Raw genomic sequence first — 20,602 nt, 5'->3', positions numbered from 1 at the left:
TTTAGCACTTTTTGATATATTTTCCTGAGTAAAACAAAACACAAAATCTATTTATACTTTCCAATCTTGTGAAACAAAAAACGACATCAAATTAACATCATTAACTTTCACTTGTGTTTTTAACACTGCCCCCCCTTGGAACATGCAAGGGAGGACATCTATATTTAAATATCTATATTTAAGATGCAGTGGATTATGTTGACAACTTGACAGCTAAAACCAATGGTGGTCATCATTGGAGACACAATTTTGCCCTCCAGCAGGGAGTTGGGGGCAGGATTGGCAATGTGAAATTACATTGTAATATGCCTATAGTTCTTCACACATAAAAAGCATATTTTCCTTTCTTAAAAAAAGGTGTGTGCAGAAACTACTCTCATATGTAATGAATTAAATTATAATGCACACTGATGACAGTTTAGCAGACTAGAAAACAACATATACAGAGCTACAGAGCTGCCATGTTGCTGCAACTGTGCTGCACTTCCTGTTTGGCTTCTACTGCTTTATTTGATAACTCATCAAGGGTGACCACGAAAGGGCAAAACTGTGAACGTAACAATATGTACATTTAAAATGTACATATTGTTAATGTCTCATAGGATGACCATATGTGTGTGTGCGTGTGTTTTAGGTCCCGACTGGCTGACTTCTTTGTAAACTGCATGTCGGAGCCTCGCTCGCTGTCTGGCTGTCTGAAGGAGAACTACGCTGACTGTCTCCTGGCTTACTCTGGCCTTATTGGTGAGGACCAACATGCAGACATGATAAGTAAATGTGGGGGGTGAAAGGTTATCCAGGAGTCAATTGAATTCTTTCTTCTAGCTCGTCTGATTTGTTTACGCATCTCACCGTCTTTTACCGACACAAGTGGAAACTTTAAGGAAGTTTATTTTTCCTTGGATCCAAGCAAACTGTCAGCTTGCCTTTTCTCGTTTCCTGCATGTGACCAAACCGAGCCCTCGAATATATATACTGTCCACATACTGCCGATTTATTCTGCCTACCACAAAACAAAAAAATATCCTTATTGGACAGCAGCCAGCTCAAAGGAACAATCCATTGGGGGAGTGAGAAATCACTGACTGAAGCTATTTACTTCCCCTTGCAGAGAGAAATGGCTATTCTTCACTTCAGCCCCTCTGCATTCTGTTTCCTCAGTTTGTTTCCTTCGTATGTAAAGGAAAAGAAATGAATACATGTGTTATTTATTTATTGTTGCATGCAAAAGAGAGGTTTTCAGAAGTGTTTAAAAAACATTTTAGACATAATTTCAGACATAAACTGTGGGTAAGATCACATTTGTTGCTAAACTCGAGTACTTCAATGAATCCTTGTATCCACCTGTTCTAGGAACCGTGATGACCCCCAACTACCTGCGCTCCCCAAAAATCAGCGTCTCCCCTTACTGCGACTGCACCAACAGTGGCAACAACAAAGATGACTGCGACAAGTTCACAGAGTTTTTTACAGAGAACACCTGCCTCCGTAAGTTTTCTATTTTTGAATTGTGGCTCTTCCTTAGGATGATTTACTATTTTCATCCTCTCCGCTGGTCTTTATCCTGCTCTGCACTCATATCCCCTCATTTTTTTTTTTTCCTCTCATCCAAACCAAATTTATTCCTTTGCAAAGGTTGAGTTATTATCCCACAGAATTACAGAGAAACCAGCATTGCTGCACCGCAGTCTCTGACTGTGAGAGCATTGTGTTCCTGGTTTTCTGTTTGTGTGCCTTAAAGCTGTTGTTGAACTGTTCTCAAGGTTTTCCACAGACAAATAAAGCTTCTTCTGCAACGGTTTTTATACACAAAGTTATTCTGTTTCTAGAAAAAAAAAAAAAAAACTAGGAGCATTTGACAAAAAAAAATGTTTTAGTATGTGTTCCTAAGCAAACAACTGGTGCTAATCTAATGAAATTGTTATATACATAATCAGCATCCATCCTTCCATCTACTATCTATTGACTCTTTACATCTACTTCACCTAATCACATTGTGGTGCCGTGAAGGAAGAGGGCAATGAAACTATTCAGCAGAGTGATTGCAATTCTGCTCATGTTGTTTTTCTCAGGATAGCTATGGTTTTTACATGTTCAAGTCGAGCTAATTTGTCTGTAGAAGTAACTCATGACATGCAGAGTTTACATGCAGAGTTTACAAAAGTTGGAAATAGCTGGCTTAGAAATCAAACCATGCTTTCTCTTCCCTGATGTGTTTGTTGAATTCATCAAATTACCAAGTTTCCTTGAATTCACACCACATGATTCTATCACTGTGCCATAAACAACATTTCCCCTTACACCAGAGCAAACTTAAAAATGTACAAAAGTCTTGAAGCTAACTAGTTTTTTGAACATAGACGGCTCCATGGTGGTGGGTCATTTCCCCCTTGGTAACTGATAACTAGACAAGTGCCTTCGTCTTAATGCAAAATTTGATAGCATCTTTCCAATTTTACATATGAAGTATATATATATATATATATATATATATATATTATATATATATATATATATATATATATATATATATATATAAAATTTGTATATATAATTTGCATATATATATATGTATATATATATATATATATATATATATATATATGCAAATTATATATGCAAAATATATACAAATTATATATATATATATATATATATATATATATATATATATATATATGCAAATTATATATGCAAATTATATATACAAATTATATATATATATATATATATATATATATATATATATATATATATATATATATATATATATATATATATATATGTTCATAACTTGTAAAAAGTGTTCACTACATACCCTCAAATACCCTGAGGCCTGCCAGTCCTGTGATTGACGGTTGCTATCCATATCTGACTTCTTTCCTCCTCAAAGGTCTTACAGTAAATTGACAAGTTTGGTGTGCATCGGTTTGTGCAGCTGATCGTACAGCACCCTATGAACATTAAATGAAAGTGACCAATTGTCTGTTTTGTTGACTTTATAAGAGTTAATGAGTGCAGACATTATGGCGGATTGGGATACTTTTTGAATGATGCTCGATGTATTGATATCTGTCACCAGCAGTCCTTGGGCAAGGGGTAGGATGCAGTCCATCACAGGGCAACACACACACAAATGCGACAGACCACTCTGCACACACTCACACCTTAGAATGATTTGGATTAGATAGCTTTTTTAACAGGGAATTCTTACACAGTAATTATGTTTCTTTTCCTCACATTGTTGCTTTAAAAAAATTAAAAAAAAAAAATACCACACTCACATTAACAAACAAGCTGTGGAGTTAGCAACACAAATGCATGCAAAAAGTCAAATATACAAATTGTTTGGATACATTCCTCATGTTCTCAACTCATGACACGGTGCAACAAACATGATTGTTCTGTATCCAGAATGCATTGTTGAAGTTGTGGTAACCAGCTTAACATCTACTGATATCCTGTGTGTTTTCTGACAGAAGCTCTGCATGCTCAGAAAGAAAATTCACATACAGTTAGCAATACTCAGCAACTATAAAACTGAAACCAGGAGAGAAAGGTCTGTTCCAAACCACCTCCTCAACAGAGTGCAGTAACACATTTTATCCTGTTGAGGGTGATGGACATTGAGAGAAGTAAAACAAGGCGATTGTCCACATTTTGTTAACATTTCATTTCAAGGTAACGCATTTTTTTTTGTTTAATTAATTCATTCTAGAAAATATAACATAATCAAGTAACATGTCAACCTATCAAAATAATTATACATTTTACAAACACAATACTAGCTCAGTTAATTACTTCAACGATACCTCTCTTGGCCATAAGGGGGCAGTAATGCAGCATAGCCTGCAATAAAACTTAATGGAAAAAAAAAAAAAAAAACTGTATAAACCACATTCATCTGCATATTGATCAGAAAACGACAATGCTGTAACACTTTTTCTTTTTTTTAATCTTGAGCATGAACATGGCTGAATTTAGCTTTAGCATTAGCTTCCTAAATAGCATGTTGATGTAGCATTTTGCATTAGTGGATCTAAGATTTATAATTAGTGCTTTAGGGTTAGTCCTACTAACGTTTTAGTTAGTGATGCCCATCACTGCCTAAATCTTTCCTTTAAATAAACTCTCCAGTCAGCAGGGAATACTACAGTCAATACTGATTTGTCAACAGTATAATAAATCACCTCACATTATGGATATTGATCATAATCTGCATTCAGCCTGTTCAGTCTTTTTTTTTTTGTTAATTACAGAAATGTTTTTAAGTTATTTATCTAGCTGTAGTATTCGTTGAAAATTATTTTTTTGTGTTTTGCTGCACTTCAAATGGAAGAACATGACATGAAGAACTTTTCAAATCAGATGAATTGTTTCTTTCAATGATTATATTTACTCTGTTTTGATATTAGACTATCAGCTACTGCTTTTTCACAGCTCAGTTTAATGTAATGTGATTCTTTATTGATTTTTCTTTGGAGGACGGAGGAAGGGGTCAAGCAGGGAAAATGTTACTCAAGGACGAATGAGATGGATTTGTAATCCATTTGTTATACTTAAATCTTGTTCAAATATATAGAATAATGAAGGAAGAAAAAGATTTAATCAAATGGAAGAGTTTTCTCCGCTTTAAGTACTTCATTTATACGTCATGGTTATGAAAATGCAGATATAGTTTTTAGGTCAAAGGTGGTACAATAGACAAAGAACATCCTTTCATGCCGTGCCTCTTTCTGCTCTCATTAAGCTTGCTCAGCAGTAACTGGAACTGACAACTCTACAGATCCTGACACTCCAGCCACAGGGTCACGACAACAGAGAAAGCCAGGAAGACGGAGAAAGGGCAGAAGTAGAGAGCCCGTTTGCTGCAGTTTATACTCCTTATCATGGAAGAGCTGCAATTTCCTAATTAAGACAGATTTGAATATATCAGCCTTTAATTCTGAAGCATGCACCATTCTTTTTTGGCTTCTGGCCCTATTAAAATAAAAGCCAACAGAGTCTGCAGTTTGAGATATTCCTCATGTGGTTTTTCTCTTAACTTGATAAAAGCATGAAGAATATCTGGTGAGAAGATAGCAAATCCATTTCGATCCTGTAATTTGTCTTACAGTTTATCAGCGTTTGCAGTGTGACTCCTCAGCTGAGATTTGTATCTGCCGCTTTAATACTCTCAAAACGACACAGAGGTCTTAATATATTCAAAGCTTTTCCATGGCTCATTCTCTGAAAATGCAAAGGTCACACCAGCCAACAGAATTCTATCTTTACAACAATCCCTGTGTGTGTAAAGTCAGACATAAAGTAGTAAATGAAGACGTCTGTGTGGGAGTCCTCCCTGCAAACAGCAGCAACTGCCGCGGTGGGAAGATTGTATTGTTTGATTAAATGCACTGTGTGGTTGGATGTTTGCATGAATGTTTGGGTTTGCAAATTAAAACAAGGAAAACTTTTTTGAAGTAAGGCATTTCCACAGCTTTCATTCAGGGATTCCCCCAGAAAACTAGAAAAGCCCGCTGGTTGGAAAATTATTCAGCAGCCATTTGTATTTTAGTTGAAAAATGTTCAGAAAATATATATTTTAAAAATTGTCAATATTGTCTTCCAATGACACATTTCCATCACCTATTAAGCCTCAAAAGGGCAAACAGAAAAAAATATATAATTAAAGTAAGGACCACTTTGTGCATTTCAGCAGTTTCATCTGATTTATTTAAAGTAAAAAGTACAATTCAATGGATGTTTTTCTGTATATTTTATGCAATCTTCCTCAAACGTCATGAAATATTTTTGCCATATTTCCTCTGAAGCTGTTCTTTCTGTATTGCGGGTATTAAATCCAAATGATTTGTTTCGGAAGATTCTTTGGTCTAGAAAATGTTTATCTATGGTTATATCCATGAAGAAATAGTAACATAGTTATGTTTTAGTACAGTAGTGACTGTAAACTGGTTTTATGTCTCGTGACTCAACAGGGACAGAAATACCAATTCCTCTGCAGTGAAAAGCCAAACACTCCATCTCAGAGTTTACTATGCAAATTCGCTGGAGGATTACTGCGAAACCTTTATATTAATACTTCCAAGTGGTGAAGTTTAATCTGTATGAGGGCAGGTTAAACCCACTGGTTCTTTTTCGGGCTCCAAACAGGGCCAAGCAACACCACTTAACCGAGATTATCATAAATTACGTTTCACATTTCACTGAAAATAATTACTCTGGATGCTGCTGTCATATGTTTTTTTTTCCTACCAAATATGTTGACAGAGCTGAAAACCCAATTTCACACTGATCTCTACATGAAACAATTAAACACACTTTGTGAAACATTCTGAAATATTTGTCACATATGCTGTTACCTGTTTGTTTGTATACTAACTTATCTCAGGAAGATAATTTATACATTTAAAATGTAGACAACAGAAATGAGTTTGATCCGGAATACTGTAAGACTCATGCAGAGAGCGCTTACACAGCCGACTGTAATTATGCTTTAGGTGAGGAGGTAGACACGACAGCAAAGAGCCATCAGTTTTTTCAATGTGCTCATCAGCCTTCTGCTGTTTCCACATAAAGCTTCCAGCTACTCATGCACAAAAACATAAGCAAAAATAAAGTATTCACTCTCTTTTTGGCAAAAATGGACCCTGTCAGACCAGAAGGATGCTGAAAAAAACAGTCTGTGCTTACTATTTATTTTCTTATTTGTTTACTTTTTACTCCAAAATGTTCAGCTAAATACAAAAAAACAGGTTTAGTTTAGAACAAGAAAGGTGTTAAAACAGAACTATATCAATTTACCTGCCCGGTACCTTTTCAGTCAACCTCAGTGTACTATTCAATTTCTAATATTATAATATTCAGCTTGTAATCTGGGATTTGCCAAATGCAAATGTTTTTCTAAGTGAGACTTTTTAAGGATGTGTTGACTCTCCTCCAGATTTTACTTAATACTTTACGGTATTAAACTTGCCAAGTGGAACCAACTGAAAATGTCTTTGTAGGTCACAGTGTGTTTAATCTCAAGTCATTTCCAGCAGAGGAAGGGGCAAGGAAAGACAGAAAGCAACAAGGCTCAGTTCTCACCAGCTTGTCTCTTTAAATGCCCGGTTCAATCAACATCCAGATGTCTGCTTCCTGACAGGCTCATGAACTAATGTCAGAATATCCACAGAGTTTATTGTCAGATAGCTTGAACCTGCTTCATGAGGGATTGCAGTCTGTCAAACCTGTTGTTAGTCGATAAGCTGTTGGGGACATTGGGACTAATTTAGGCAGCTTTGTGTTGAACATAGTGAGCATCAAAGTCATGAAGACCAAAGTATGAGTTTCAACAGCTGATGAAGGAATTTGCCCTTTGCCAGACTGGATAAGTTTTTTGTCTCAGTCTTGTTAGAGTTGAGGTATCTTTGGTGAGAAATGAAAAAACATGAGAAGGACATGATGGACCTGGATAGTTGACCTCAAACTCTTGAGATTGTCTGATTTTTATGTTTGTTTTGACCAGGTTTATAGTTATTTTACTTTCCATGGTGTACAATCATGCTGTTGATATACAGCTATAATCGTTTATGTCCATTAGCTATATTAGTTGATAAACTTCACTTGCTGCGTTTCCATTACAAATTTGAGCAAAACTTTGTTGATATTCTATTAATAGAATTTCAACAATTGCAGTGTTCCCATTAAATAGAAAACATAGTTAAAATCACATGTGAATAAGTTTGATCATGTGATTGTCCTCCTACCACTTCCTGTCATCTTCTTCTTCATGGTTTGCTCCAATGGCAACATCCAATTGTTGATCACGTGACTGGTATGATGTGAAAAAAAGTGTTTGCAGTTATGTAAAATAAACCAATTTTGATATGGCCAAAACCAAAAAACACCTCGTCCTTGCGCCAAAACTTTTCATCAAAAAATGAGTGTGACAGACAACAGTATTATTAGATCAGATCACATAAAATTTATTTATTTTGCTCAAGCCATTATTTTCTGTTTCACAAAGGAAATGGCATCAAACTAATTCAGATACTGCGAGTAATTTATAATTATTTTTTTTCAGACTGAAGTTTTCCTCCATTCCCAACATGAACTTTTTCAACAGCACAAAAGTACTTTCAGGTTCCACTTTTGTTTGGGTTCAGAAAGATACCCTTGCACTTATATCTGTCACATAATTATCATAATAATAATAAAAACTTATTCCTAATCTTTGGAGCAAAAATTAATTCAGTGATTTATTTTTAATTAGCTAAAAATCACATTACAAATTAACACTTTGGCACATCTCACCTTGTAAACGTCATTGTGACACTTCACACCCTCTGTTTCTGTGGGGTTAAAGAGCTGTTATGCAGATCCACCCGTCGCCGTGTTACCGCAGCATTAGGGTTATAATTCTTTGTTAGAAGGAAGCATATCATTATAGTCAAACAGTAGCTCTGTAAAGCTCAGCTATTCTTCTGATGTGTGCGTTTGTGCTTTACATCAAAGCCACAGCAGACTATTAATAGGGCTGCTAATGGACTCTAATGGCAAAAAGTCACATCAGCACTCAGGTTTTTGATGGTGTGGTGAATTTATAATGGAAGGAAGTGATAACAAAACTTAAGTACCTTCTAACTCTCCTTTAATTGTGGTTGCAATATAAAATTTTATTTTAACATGGGGAATAGCAACATTGTGATGCGCAATAGGACTCAGGTGGGTGATAAACTGGGACACTGGAAATCCTTCTTTACCATTTCATCTTATCTAACACTGACTCACCTACAAAGAGAATGCCAAGTGGACATTTTGAGATTATCGCTGTTGTTTTTTGTAGGTAACGCCATCCAGGCCTTCGGGAATGGAACGGACATCGGCATGTGGCCGCCGATATCTCCTGTTCAGACCACCACTTCCATCACCACGCCCTACCAAAGAAATCGTGAACGCAACCCCAACACCATAGACAACCACATCAACGCCGACTCCAGCCTCTACCACTTCTGTGGCAACTTACAGGTGAGACAAACTAAAAGTCTGTCGCACAACTCTGGCTGAGCTCACCTCTGATCTGTCAATTTGACATACTTTGTGGAAAAGTACTGTGTGTGATGTCATCACACGCTTCACTTTTTCACGTAATTGTTGAAACTATATTGGGACAGTATGCTATGAGACAGATAATCTGTAAGGCCAAGCTCCTCTTCCTTCTGTCAGTGTTAATTAGAAACAACAAATCAGAGGCAGTTGGTGGTCATCAGTCCTGTCAATCAAGCACATGTGCATGGCGCTCCCTTTGCACTTTTTTTCATCACCTTGCTCTCTGTTATGATGCAGCTTCTAAGCAGAGCATGTCATGAATGTTAGCTTGAGGACAGATAAATGGTTTTTCTTGCATGATGAGTTGTGTCTCCACCATTTAGCAGAGTGTTCATGTGGATGATTGACAATTCTAAAACAGCACAGAATATAAACATCATCATTTACACCTTATCCTTCTGCTTGTTGTTTGGTCTAGTTGACAGCACTGAGAAATCAATGTCGGTGAGATAAATCCAAGACAGAACAGTAAAGGGAGATGAGAGTCTAGTGGGATTGCATGGGAAGGTGAAGGCCAGGTTATAGAAAATCCAATCTTTCCATTAGCTTATTTGTCACTGCTTTAACTTCATTTAAAAAAAAAAAACTATATACATAGCCTCTCAAGCTTTGAGTTTTTATCATTCAGTAAACTTTTACATAAAACACATCACATTACTGGTGTTATTTAGCCGCTTTGTTCTGGTGGATCAAAAGATTTCAGACATTTTATGATTTTCCTTGCTTTACTATCTTTTTTTAAATCCCAAATGGCTTTTCTTTCAAAAACATCAATTCTATTTGGTTTTTGGAAACATATATTGTGCAACCATACAGTGAGCAGATGGACTCATTTATAGTCGCCAGCATGCACACACAAATACAAACCAGTGCGCTCAGTGACACACGCCAGCACTGTCCATACTGATAATGAGCTTTGGTGATGCAGTGATGCATGTGTGCTGTCAGAACCGCTCTGATAGCATGCCAACCACAAGTTAGAGAGGGCTGCTGTGTTTAAATGCTTCCCCAGAGAAAGTTTCTGTGTGTGCGTGCCTTTGTGTGTGCATGCGTGTGTGTGTGCGTGAGGGTGTGTGTGTGCGTGTGCGTGGGTTTTATGTGTCCATATGCTAGCATCAAGAAAAACTATGTTGTCAGAAGTGACATCCTCCTGGGACAGACCTGTCAGAAGGTCGACTTCTTGTTGATCTCTCCTTGTTTCACAACTCCCCGACCCACACACATGCACACACGTGCACACCCACACACCCACGCATGCACACATGCACACACCCATGCAAGCACAAATATAATCAACCAGAAAATCTAAAAGCCATCAAGTGCTAACCTAAGGTATGTTTACTTTTATGTTAAAAGCAAAGTTTTCATTTTTAAGAATCAATTTTGTTTAAAAGAGGAGCTTTAAATATCCTATAGTTTCTAGATTCTTTTGTTTTTAGTCAGTATAATTGATCTTTAAAGTAATGATGTTTCTCGATTAAAACTTTTAATTGGGTCTGTGCAGAATGTGTAAATAATTAAATGCATTTTAACAAAAAAAAAAAACAAAAACAAAAAAAAAAAACACCTATTGACCAAAAAAGCAACATTCTCAAATCAAAACAATTTCTGGTTCTAAATTATGTAATAAATAGACAGTTGAGCTCAACGACAAAGATATTTATTATCTTTAATCTGTCAATCAGGTTATTCGACTATCAGATTGTTTATAGTATCTCTTTGCACCATTCAGTTTTTAAGTGTTTCAAGTCTTTGATGTTTCATGCAACGTCTTTGACAATAATATTTCCCTGGAAGCGTCCTGAACATTTATGTTTCTTGCTGATGTTATGTAATGATTTCCACTTCCTGTCTTCTTCCTCATTGTTTCCACTAGTATTCAAATCTGACTGTTGATCACATGTCTCATGATTCATTGCAGTTTTGTGAAATACACTGACTTTGATACTGATTGGAAACCACTTTGTCTAAAAATGTGTGTTTTTACAAAATTTGTGCTTTTCCATAAAAAAACAGGTATTTTCCAATTTGCATATTTTTATGACCAATGGAAACACGGCTAACCCTAACTCGTCTTTCCCACTGTCAGATCATTTTTTTGATAAAAAAGTTATCTGTTTGCCATCCACCTCTATTGTTTGCGGATGTCACTTGTGCATCACATTTATGGGAGTAACAAAAAAAAAAAAAAAAAAAAAACACTTGAAAACAAAGCTTCCAATCAGAACTTTTATATCTAAACAAAAGCACTTGATTGTGTTAAAATTTTCCAAGGTAATGTTGATGTAATTAATTCATCAAAATGAACGGTCCTTCTGTAAAACACACCTGACTTGTTTCATCATAACCATCATGACATATGTGTGAGTCTGCAGGGACAAAAAATTGTCTAATAAGAAAAGAACATAACGACTGTATCATATACAGACAATTAACTTCATTCTTCACAGAACATCATAGTTGATACAAAAAAGAAGAGAAGCACCAAAATGAGTGGGATGATTGAAAGAGGGTAAAGTCATTATTGCGAATTGGAAATTGATGTGTTTTTGTCTGTGGTCACCAATTTTTTATGTCTATTAAATACATCCAGTTTCTTTCCTTTACTCCATAATCTGTATTCATAAATGTTGTGTTAATAAAATGCTAAAAAGTTTGTTTGTTTTATTTTTCCTGTAGAGGAAACAGGAAAGCAGATCATCTGCCATCATCTTTGTTGCTGTCATAGTTATTCCTACAATATAGCTTGATGAAAATATTCTTATTTTAAGCACGTAGAAACTGCTCTGGATAAATCTGGTTACTTCATGCTAATGTGACTTTTCAGAGTGGATCTGGAGCATGCAAACATGATGTATGTAAGTGTATTTTAATCCAATGACCTTTAAAACTTTGGTTCCTAACGAGCTTTGGAGGTCGTGTTTTAGAAAAACATAGGAAGATGTTCATAAACTTAATGAAAAAAACATTTTTACCAGAATAACTAGTTTCAATGACTCACCTATATTTAAACCTTTGTTGAAAACTTTATGACATCATAACGAACAGGACAGTCAAATGCAGAGCTCAAATGAATGTGACAATGAACAGATTCATTGTCTGAAGGAATAGAAACTATATACATGAAGCTGCCAGTCACTTTCTGATGCGATGTAATTTGAAATATGAACTTCAGACATTATTTGAAAATTTGTTAAATTAATGAATTAAGAATGAATTCATAGAACACAAAATTGAAAATTTTAGTTCAGCTTATGAAGAAACGTTTGTTGTTTCAATATTTGATGACAATTAACTTAACTTGTAAATATCATTTATGAGATTGAAAAACTAGTTACAAGATTCAAGGTGATAAACTTAATAAAAAAGTCCAATTTGTTTTATTTTTTGAGGTTGTAATTTCAACTCAAATTCAGTCACAGTTTATAAAATGTTCTACATTTTGGACCAACTTCAAGAAATGAAGAGCTTAACCAGGTGTTGCCAAGCCATTTTTCAGCAAACAGCATCAAAATACATTGTTTGAGTGGGTAAATAAAACTTTACATTAAGAAGCATGTATTCTGAATGAAGAAATGGTCTCAACTTCTTCTTCAACTCCTTTCCTGCAGAAGGAAAAGAAATGACAAGCCTTGAACTTCCAAGGAGTCCTGCTTTATGGCTCATAAAGTTGTTTCTCAGCTGCAATGTTATGAAGTCAAAATCTGATATCAATCTGGCCTTTGATTCTGATTCTGGTGCTGAGTCAGGCAACTGATGCATCGTAATTTTATTAATTTGTGTTTATAACCTAACAAAGTGTGGAAAAGTTCAACAGGTTGCAATACTTTTAAAAACAATGAAACCATCTGGCATTATGTGTACAAAACTACACACCAAGGTAATCAGATAAAGCTGTTTTATAGTGTTAATAGAAGAATCTGTATGGTTTTAGTTCCAACCAGCATTTTAAATCTGCTGGCATATTTAGAGCTACAATTTCTGTATCACTCTTCTATACAAATCACGTGAAACTTCAAAAAGCAACAGCAGTTCTTGATTTTTATCTTTCCAAATCACATTAACATTTGTGTCAGCTGCAGTACAACAGCATCTACCTCAGCAATTTAATCGCGGTACACTGTTGTTTCATATTCATTACTGTGTTTATGCAACAAAATAAGCTATTTTTTCATTTCTTTTTTTTTTTTTTTTTTACCATAGCTTGGAAATCCAGTTTGAGCTAGCCATAAAAAAAGTTGCGGAAAGGATATAAAAAGTCATTAAATTAAATGACTAAAATTCTCAGTAGGGAGGAACATGCATTCCTCCCACGTATTTGTATTGATTTTGTTTATGCACATTAAGAATGGGCAAAATCCAGCTCTACTCTCATCTATAGGAAAAGTTTTATATTTTCATAGCAAATGAATTGCAAAGTGAACTTAGGAAGGGTTTGCCAAATGTCTTGAGGCAGAAATTAATTAACCTAAATGGCCAGCCAATTGTTTGAGTATGTTATTGTATCCTCAGTGTCTCCTTTTATGGGAACAAAGGTAAGGTAAAAATCTACAGAGAGATATTTCAAGTCGTGCAAGTTATGCTGCACATACTACAAATCATGCTTTCATTCCCTCCTCGGGCCGTCTGATGAAATTGCTGTTTTGTTGGACAGTTGCTCACTCTGTGGTTTCCAGGCGGAGAACAGATGTGAGATCCAGAGTGACCTTTCTGTAATGAATCAAAGGGAACGGAGGTAGACGCACACTGCAGTTCGTTGTCATGCCATCCTAGAAAGCAATTAAAGTTCCACATTACACAATCTAAAGCTAGCAATGATACAACTGATGGAGAGTAACACCATGTCAGAAAGCAACATTTTCCCCAGGTAAAGAAACTCTTCAGGTGATGGTGGAGGCAGAGCGTTACTCTTCAGTATTGTAAAGAGGCTTGTGTGAAATGTCTAGTCATGTTCTGATGGGGAAAGATCCGACTTTATCTTGGTAAAATCAAGGTTAAATAAATAAAAATAAAATTACAACAATCAAATTGTTCTTTCAACATGTTTCCCATGAAACATCACATATTTGTCTTTGGTGATGAGCTCCCAGTGTCTGAGGGTAGAAGACCTCTGTTCCATCACCCTAATCTTTATCTTTCTCCACAAATTCAAGCCAGGACTCTGTCTGGGTAACTTTAAAACATTAATCTCGCTGGTCAAATCAACAGATGACTTTATATTTCAATCTCTCAGGGTTTGAATAATTGTGGGCTTAACTGTTAAAATATTATTTGGTTTGTGATTTTTTTTTTTTTGTCATTTTTTCATTCTAGGCTCAGAAACTACATTCAAACACCACTGTTGATGTCTGTTCAGTAAGTATAAACTGGAAAATGCAAGTGGCTTTAATAAAATTGTAGTCAGTTGAATGAACAATATGAATCTGTTTCAAAGATGTTCATATAAACTTTTATGATATCATTCTGCCTGTTTTAAAACAATTTTGCGGTAAAAACTTCAAAGAAGGTATGTCCATTTACCATATTGGCCATTTACATTAATGCAGAAGTACCAGTATTGGCTAAAATAATTTATTTAATATATTTTCAAACAGACATTTTTCTCCTAAGTTTCAGAAATCCCAAACACATTAAACAGTTTCAGTCTTTTTCTTCCTGGAAACAATGTATTTAAGACCACCAAGCAGTCTGCTGAGTGATCAAATCATCACAGGGTCCTAATCCGACCTCTCTGCTGGAAGTGTCTGACCTTCCTCTGACGGTGATTGCCACAGCAATCTTTGCTGCCTTCTCTGTAAAGTCTTGGTCTTTGTAGTTCCTTTGAGGCTGAAATGGAATCGTTGCTTATCTGCAGACTTTTAAAGTTCACTGTAAATGTCATTCTGCAATAATAAGGCACTGCTATGCACTGGACTGACATTTAATGGAAGCAGAACCGGGTCGTCTGGAGATGACCCAGCCGTTGGCTTGTAGCATCATAAGCAATGGAGCAAAAATACTAACATACCTTTTACATGCTGGGCCATGCTAATTTAAATACCTTCACATTTGAGAATGTGTTTATTCTTTCACTTCATGATTTTATAGTTACAAAAACAACCTTTCATTATATTTCTGTCACCCTTAATTAATTTGATTTGATTAGTTCATTGTGCAATGTAAAAGTTTAATATGCCCTGATAAAAATGTGGTGAGGATTTTTCTAAAGCTCATAAACAATGGAAATTTAATGTGTGTTTTTACTGAGGGAAAAAGTTCATCAAAATATTCAGGCTTCCAGATCCCTTTTTAACTATAAGTGCAGCTTCTGAAGGCTGGGCAGTCATTATTAGGAGCAACATCAAAACTATAAAAACTTTTCTCAAACAATAATAACCAACCAAGTGTTTGTAGTTCACACATTGAACTGGACATGCAATCACAGCTTCACACTGAGTCACTGGAAAAATAAAACAGCAATGGAAGGAAGATATGAGTCCTGTTTGAAGTTGATCACAAGGCCATTAGGCAACACAGCAGACGTGTGGACACATTTATAGAAATGTAACTGAACAGAACTAGGCCTTTGCTTTGTCTGCAGCTAATCTTAAGAGTCTGTCTTAAGACTGAGGTATCTGTTTATCTTTGCATCACAAGTCATTTAGAATCATTAAACCATGCGTTGTCTTTCCTTCCAGTCTGATCCCCAAGCTCCGAAGGTAGATGGTCCAAGCGCATCCAATGCCATCCTGCGAGGCTCGGCGGTCTGCAGACAGGCTGCAAGCGTCACCTCCTTGCTGCCCCTGCTGCTCTACTTTGGCTACTTGTAGCCTTGCTGCCAGAAAGCTGCAAATTATGGACTGAGAAAATCATATTTGTATAAAAGAAAGCAAAAAAGGAAAATGATATTCTTTCTTTTTCAGTACCTTTTGTGCTTTTGTTGTCCCTGGATCTTTTCATTTACACTTTTGTTTCCCAATCTGTTGGCATTTGCACTACAGCTTAATGCTAAAATCGTGATTTATTAGACATTTTGACTTCATTCCAGCTGGTTTGATCAGAAATGTGGATTTGAAGCATTTATAAGTTCCACTTGAGCAGAAAGATGTGACAGAATATCCTTGAGGACTACGTTCCACTGATGGATGAGCGAACAGCTTTGAAATACAGTGTAAATTAACATCAGTTTTCAGAATTCCCCATTCAAGTTTTCACCCGTTTATGTTTGCGTGTTGAGGCTTTTTGGTGGGATCAATTGCTTAAGAGTCACAGTAAGTTCAGTGAAGCTGAGGCAGCGTTTTTTTGGTGTTGTTCAGTCTCCTTTGTGATTTGTGTATGTTTTGATAATGATGTGATCTGGTATTTTACATTTTTATGAGCTTAACTAAAGACCCAAATGCACATTACCTGCTTAAAAGCAGTGGAAAAGTTTCAAAGGCCGCACCCAGAAATGTCTTCACTGTATTTCTTTCTAAACACTAACACAGCTGATAAGCACACATGGCAAGGTCCTACAAACAAATACATCACATGTCACACATGAGACAATGAATATAGACATGCATAAATCAAACATCAATGTTGGAGCCACTCCTGTCGTCTGTTCCTGCACCTGATAAAAACTCTCCATTCTTTAGTTCCTTTGTGGAAGACAACAACAAAGCTCCTGAACAATATGGTTGAAACTCATGCACCTGATAAATTGTCAATTGTTTTCAACAACTCTTACTTAAAACTACCTGAAATTCTATGCTTCCCTAATGTCAGAGTGGGTTTTAATTGATTATTTTCTGAAACCCTTCCAATCCCACACCCTGTGTTAATTGGTTATAACCCAACAATTACAGGTTTTTGACAGAATTTCTTAGAAGGTAAATTTGTCCTCTTTGTCCATCTTTTCTATCTCCAGCAGCCATTGGGCAAGAGGTGAGGTGTGCCGTGGAAAGTCCCCAGTCCATCAGGGAACAAAACAGACATGCTTTGGACAAACAATCATAAATAAATCACTCATACACACCACATGAGCAATTTAAAGCTGCCAGTTAAGCTTAGGACTGTGTGAAGAAACTGGATAACTGGACATGCAAAGACCGTAGGTTTGGAATTTAACCCAAGACAATGTCTTGGTGTTCACTGTTCAGTTTCACAGTGCTTTGCAAAAGTGTTTCCACCCCTTAAACTACTTCCACTTTTCTTCATGACAACCAGAATTATTAGTTTATGTTATGCATATTTCAAGACACTGTACTTCATAAACTATGCAAACTTTTAACAGACAACACAGCTTAGCCTCAGTTTTATTGGTCTCAACTATAATTTCTCAATCTTGTCAAAAATTCTCAGTTTGATTTAAGACAGGACTTTGACTGTGTCAATCTAACACAATATCACTTTTAGCAGTATGTTTAAGTTTATTCTGCTAAAAGGTGAACTACTGTCCCTGGATTTAGCTCCATTTTCACCTACTGGAAAAGAAAATGCCACCACGATACTTCTGCCACCATACATCACAGTGGGATAGCTCAATGAAGTGAGAGATGGAGCGTTCAAGAGGTGTGATTGTACAAAGCACAGTACGTACTGTCTCTGATAAGCATAGTAACTGCTGACAGATTAAGAAATGTATTTAAAGACTATTGACACTAACGGTGACTTGTAAAAAACCCATTGTGAAGCAAAATATAAAATTTTTAGCAGCTTAGGATTCAAGCATCTTTAACAGAAGATGCAGAAATATCCTTTAATAAACTGTGTTTTCTCTGCAAAGTTGTAAGCCACTGTAAAAAGCTTTGTAACTAAAAGATTTATCTTTTTGTGCTGGAGCGTTGGATGTCCAACGCTCCAGAACTTCCTGCTCAAAATTACTAATTTGGTGCAAACATTTCAAGCTGTGGTGTATTAGAGGCATTGTGGAAAAAAAGGAGTAAATTTCCACCAAAAAAACGGACATATTTTGAGATTAATCTCAGAAATTTCAGAGACAAAAACGAGGGAATTTTTGATATCTAAAAGTTGAAAATTTGATAGAAAAAAACTCAGACACTGTAAGACTAATCTAAAAAGTGTTCTACTAAACACTTGGAAATGTCAGAAATGTATTAAAAAATTTATTAATCTCAAAATGTATTTATTTTTTCTTGCAATGCTTTGCTATTTCAAACTCAAAAATTAGTTTTTTCTCAAATTTATTAGATTAATTTATCAATTTCTTAGTTTCTTGGCACACATTTACTACACTTTTTTTTTTTTTACTTTACTTTTGTATCTATAATGGCCCTGATAAGCCATCACAGAAAACAAAACTTCCAATGTTTTTTTTTTTTTTTTTAAGAAAAATCAGCTCCCACATCTGGCAGTAATGAGAATCAAAAATACATAATGTCTTTCAAGTTCTACAGGTGACATTTTAGTTCCAGTTTATCTAAATTATGTGGATTGTCATGTTGAAACATGATAGTGGGGAAATGTTTGGTACTACATTAACCTTATTCATGGAATATTGGTGCCTGGATATTTAAGGAAAATATCTACAATAGCAATGACTGTAGATGATACTTGATGGAATTATTTCATTTGAATCAGTCAGTAACAATGAGAATGTAAAATATTTTGTTTAACTATACGAACAGCCTGCGGCAGTCTGGCAATCTGTCCAGGGTGATCCCGCCTCTCGCCCGGAACATAGCTGGAGATAAACCAGAACCTCTTGACCTCACTGGGGATGAGGGTGAACAGAAAATGGATGGATGGATGGATGGATGGATGGATGGATGGATGGATGGATGGATGATGGATGGATGGATGGATGGATGGATGGATGGACGGACGGACGGACGGACGGACGGACGGATGGACGATGGATGGATGGATGGATGGATGGATGGATGGAGGATGGATGGATGGATGGATGGATGGATGGATGGATGATGGATGGATGGATGGATGGATGGATGGATGGATGGATGGAGGATGGATGGATGGATGGATGGATGATGGATGGATGGATGGATGGATGGATGGATGGACGGATGGATGATGGATGGATGGATGGATGGAGGATGGATGGATGGATGGATGGATGATGGATGGATGGATGATGGATGGATGGATGGATGGATGATGGATGGAGGATGGATGGATGGATGGATGATGGATGGATGGATGGATGGATGATGGATGGAGGATGGATGGATGGATGGATGGATGATGGATGGATGGATGGATGGATGGATGGATGGATGGATGGATGGATGGAGATGGATGATGGATGGATGGATGGATGGATGGATGGATGGATGGATGGATGGATGGATGGATGGATGATGGATGGATGGATGGATGGATGGAGGATGGATGGATGGATGGATGGATGGATGATGGATGGATGGATGGATGGATGGATGATGGATGGATGGATGGATGGATGGAGGATGGATGGATGGATGGATGGATGGATGGATGGATGGATGGATGGATGGATGGATGGATGGAGGATGGATGGATGGATGGATGGATGATGGATGGATGGATGGATGGATGGACGGACGGACGGACGGACGATGGATGGATGGATGGATGGATGGATGGATGATGGATGGATGGATGATGGATGGATGGAGGGAAGGAGGGAGGGAGGGATGGATGGATGAATGATGGATGGATGGATGGAGGGAGGGAGGGAGGGAGGGAGGGGTGGAAGGAGGGAGGGAGGGAGGGATGGATGATGGATGGATGGATGATGGATGGATGGATGGAGGGAGGGAGGGAGGGAGGGAGGGAGGGAGGGAGGGAGGGAGGGATGGAGGGAGGGAGGGAGGAGGGATGGATGGGAGGGATGGAGGGAGGGAGGGAGGGAGGGAGAGAGGGAGAGAGGGATGGATGGATGGATGGATGGATGGATGGAGAGACGGAGGGAGGGAGTGAGGGAGGGAGAGAGGGATGGATGGATGGATGGACGGACGGACATACGAACAGCTTTAGCTTTAGCTGGAGTTGAGTCAACTTTCATCTTTTTTTTCTCCCATTATCTTCTGTGATCTTATGTCTGCTTTGTATAATTTCTGAGAAGCTTAAGACAAAAAGTTTTAAAAAGAAAGTGAAGTTGAACACATACAGTGTCTGGTTCTTGCCACAGGAAGTCACAAACCTTATTTTCCATTCTACAGCTTGTATTCAGGATTTCGCCTCAGCACACTCAGCTTCTCTCTCTGACCATTCGTTGCTCCTGGGGGAGCATTAAAGACTCGCTGCTTTGGTTCATGTAGCTAATCAGAACACAGTTGATGTATCGTAGAACCTCAATGTTATTTATCGAGCATAAACATGGTATATGCACTGTACGTACTTTGCTGAAACTTTTGAATCGGACAAGTTGATGTCTAATAATATTCTCTTTCAGAGCATTGTGAACTGTTTCAATTTTCCAATTCAACTTAAAGTACAACAAATAAGCCAGAATATAGGTTTTTTTTAAGACAAATGTATATTTCTCTCTGTATGTATATGATTATGGAATATTATTGCATCTGAG

The 20,602-nt window shown here is 36.9% G+C and overlaps 1 protein-coding gene across 2 annotated transcripts in view; it reads left to right on the top strand.

Annotated features, from left to right (window-relative positions):
- The window catches only part of gfra1a (gdnf family receptor alpha 1a), a 100,359-nt gene extending 81,245 nt beyond the window's left edge, over positions 1–19,114 (top strand). For both annotated transcript variants that reach the window (XM_055023409.1, XM_055023408.1), the window contains 5 exons: positions 635–744; positions 1,354–1,488; positions 8,831–9,012; positions 14,407–14,448; positions 15,771–19,114. In XM_055023409.1, coding sequence (XP_054879384.1) covers positions 635–744; positions 1,354–1,488; positions 8,831–9,012; positions 14,407–14,448; positions 15,771–15,902 — 601 coding nt within the window. In that variant the 3' untranslated portion in view covers positions 15,903–19,114. The remainder of the gene's footprint in view (positions 1–634; positions 745–1,353; positions 1,489–8,830; positions 9,013–14,406; positions 14,449–15,770) is intronic.
- Positions 19,115–20,602: the final 1,488 nt, after the last annotated feature.

The sequence above is a fragment of the Poeciliopsis prolifica genome, unplaced genomic scaffold, assembly GCF_027474105.1.
Source record: "Poeciliopsis prolifica strain line A6 unplaced genomic scaffold, Auburn_PproV2 SCAFFOLD100, whole genome shotgun sequence".
Classification (NCBI taxonomy): Eukaryota; Metazoa; Chordata; class Actinopteri; order Cyprinodontiformes; family Poeciliidae; genus Poeciliopsis; species Poeciliopsis prolifica.
The sequence above is the reverse complement of the archived record's forward strand: the minus strand, read 5'-3'. Positions and strand labels throughout refer to the sequence as shown.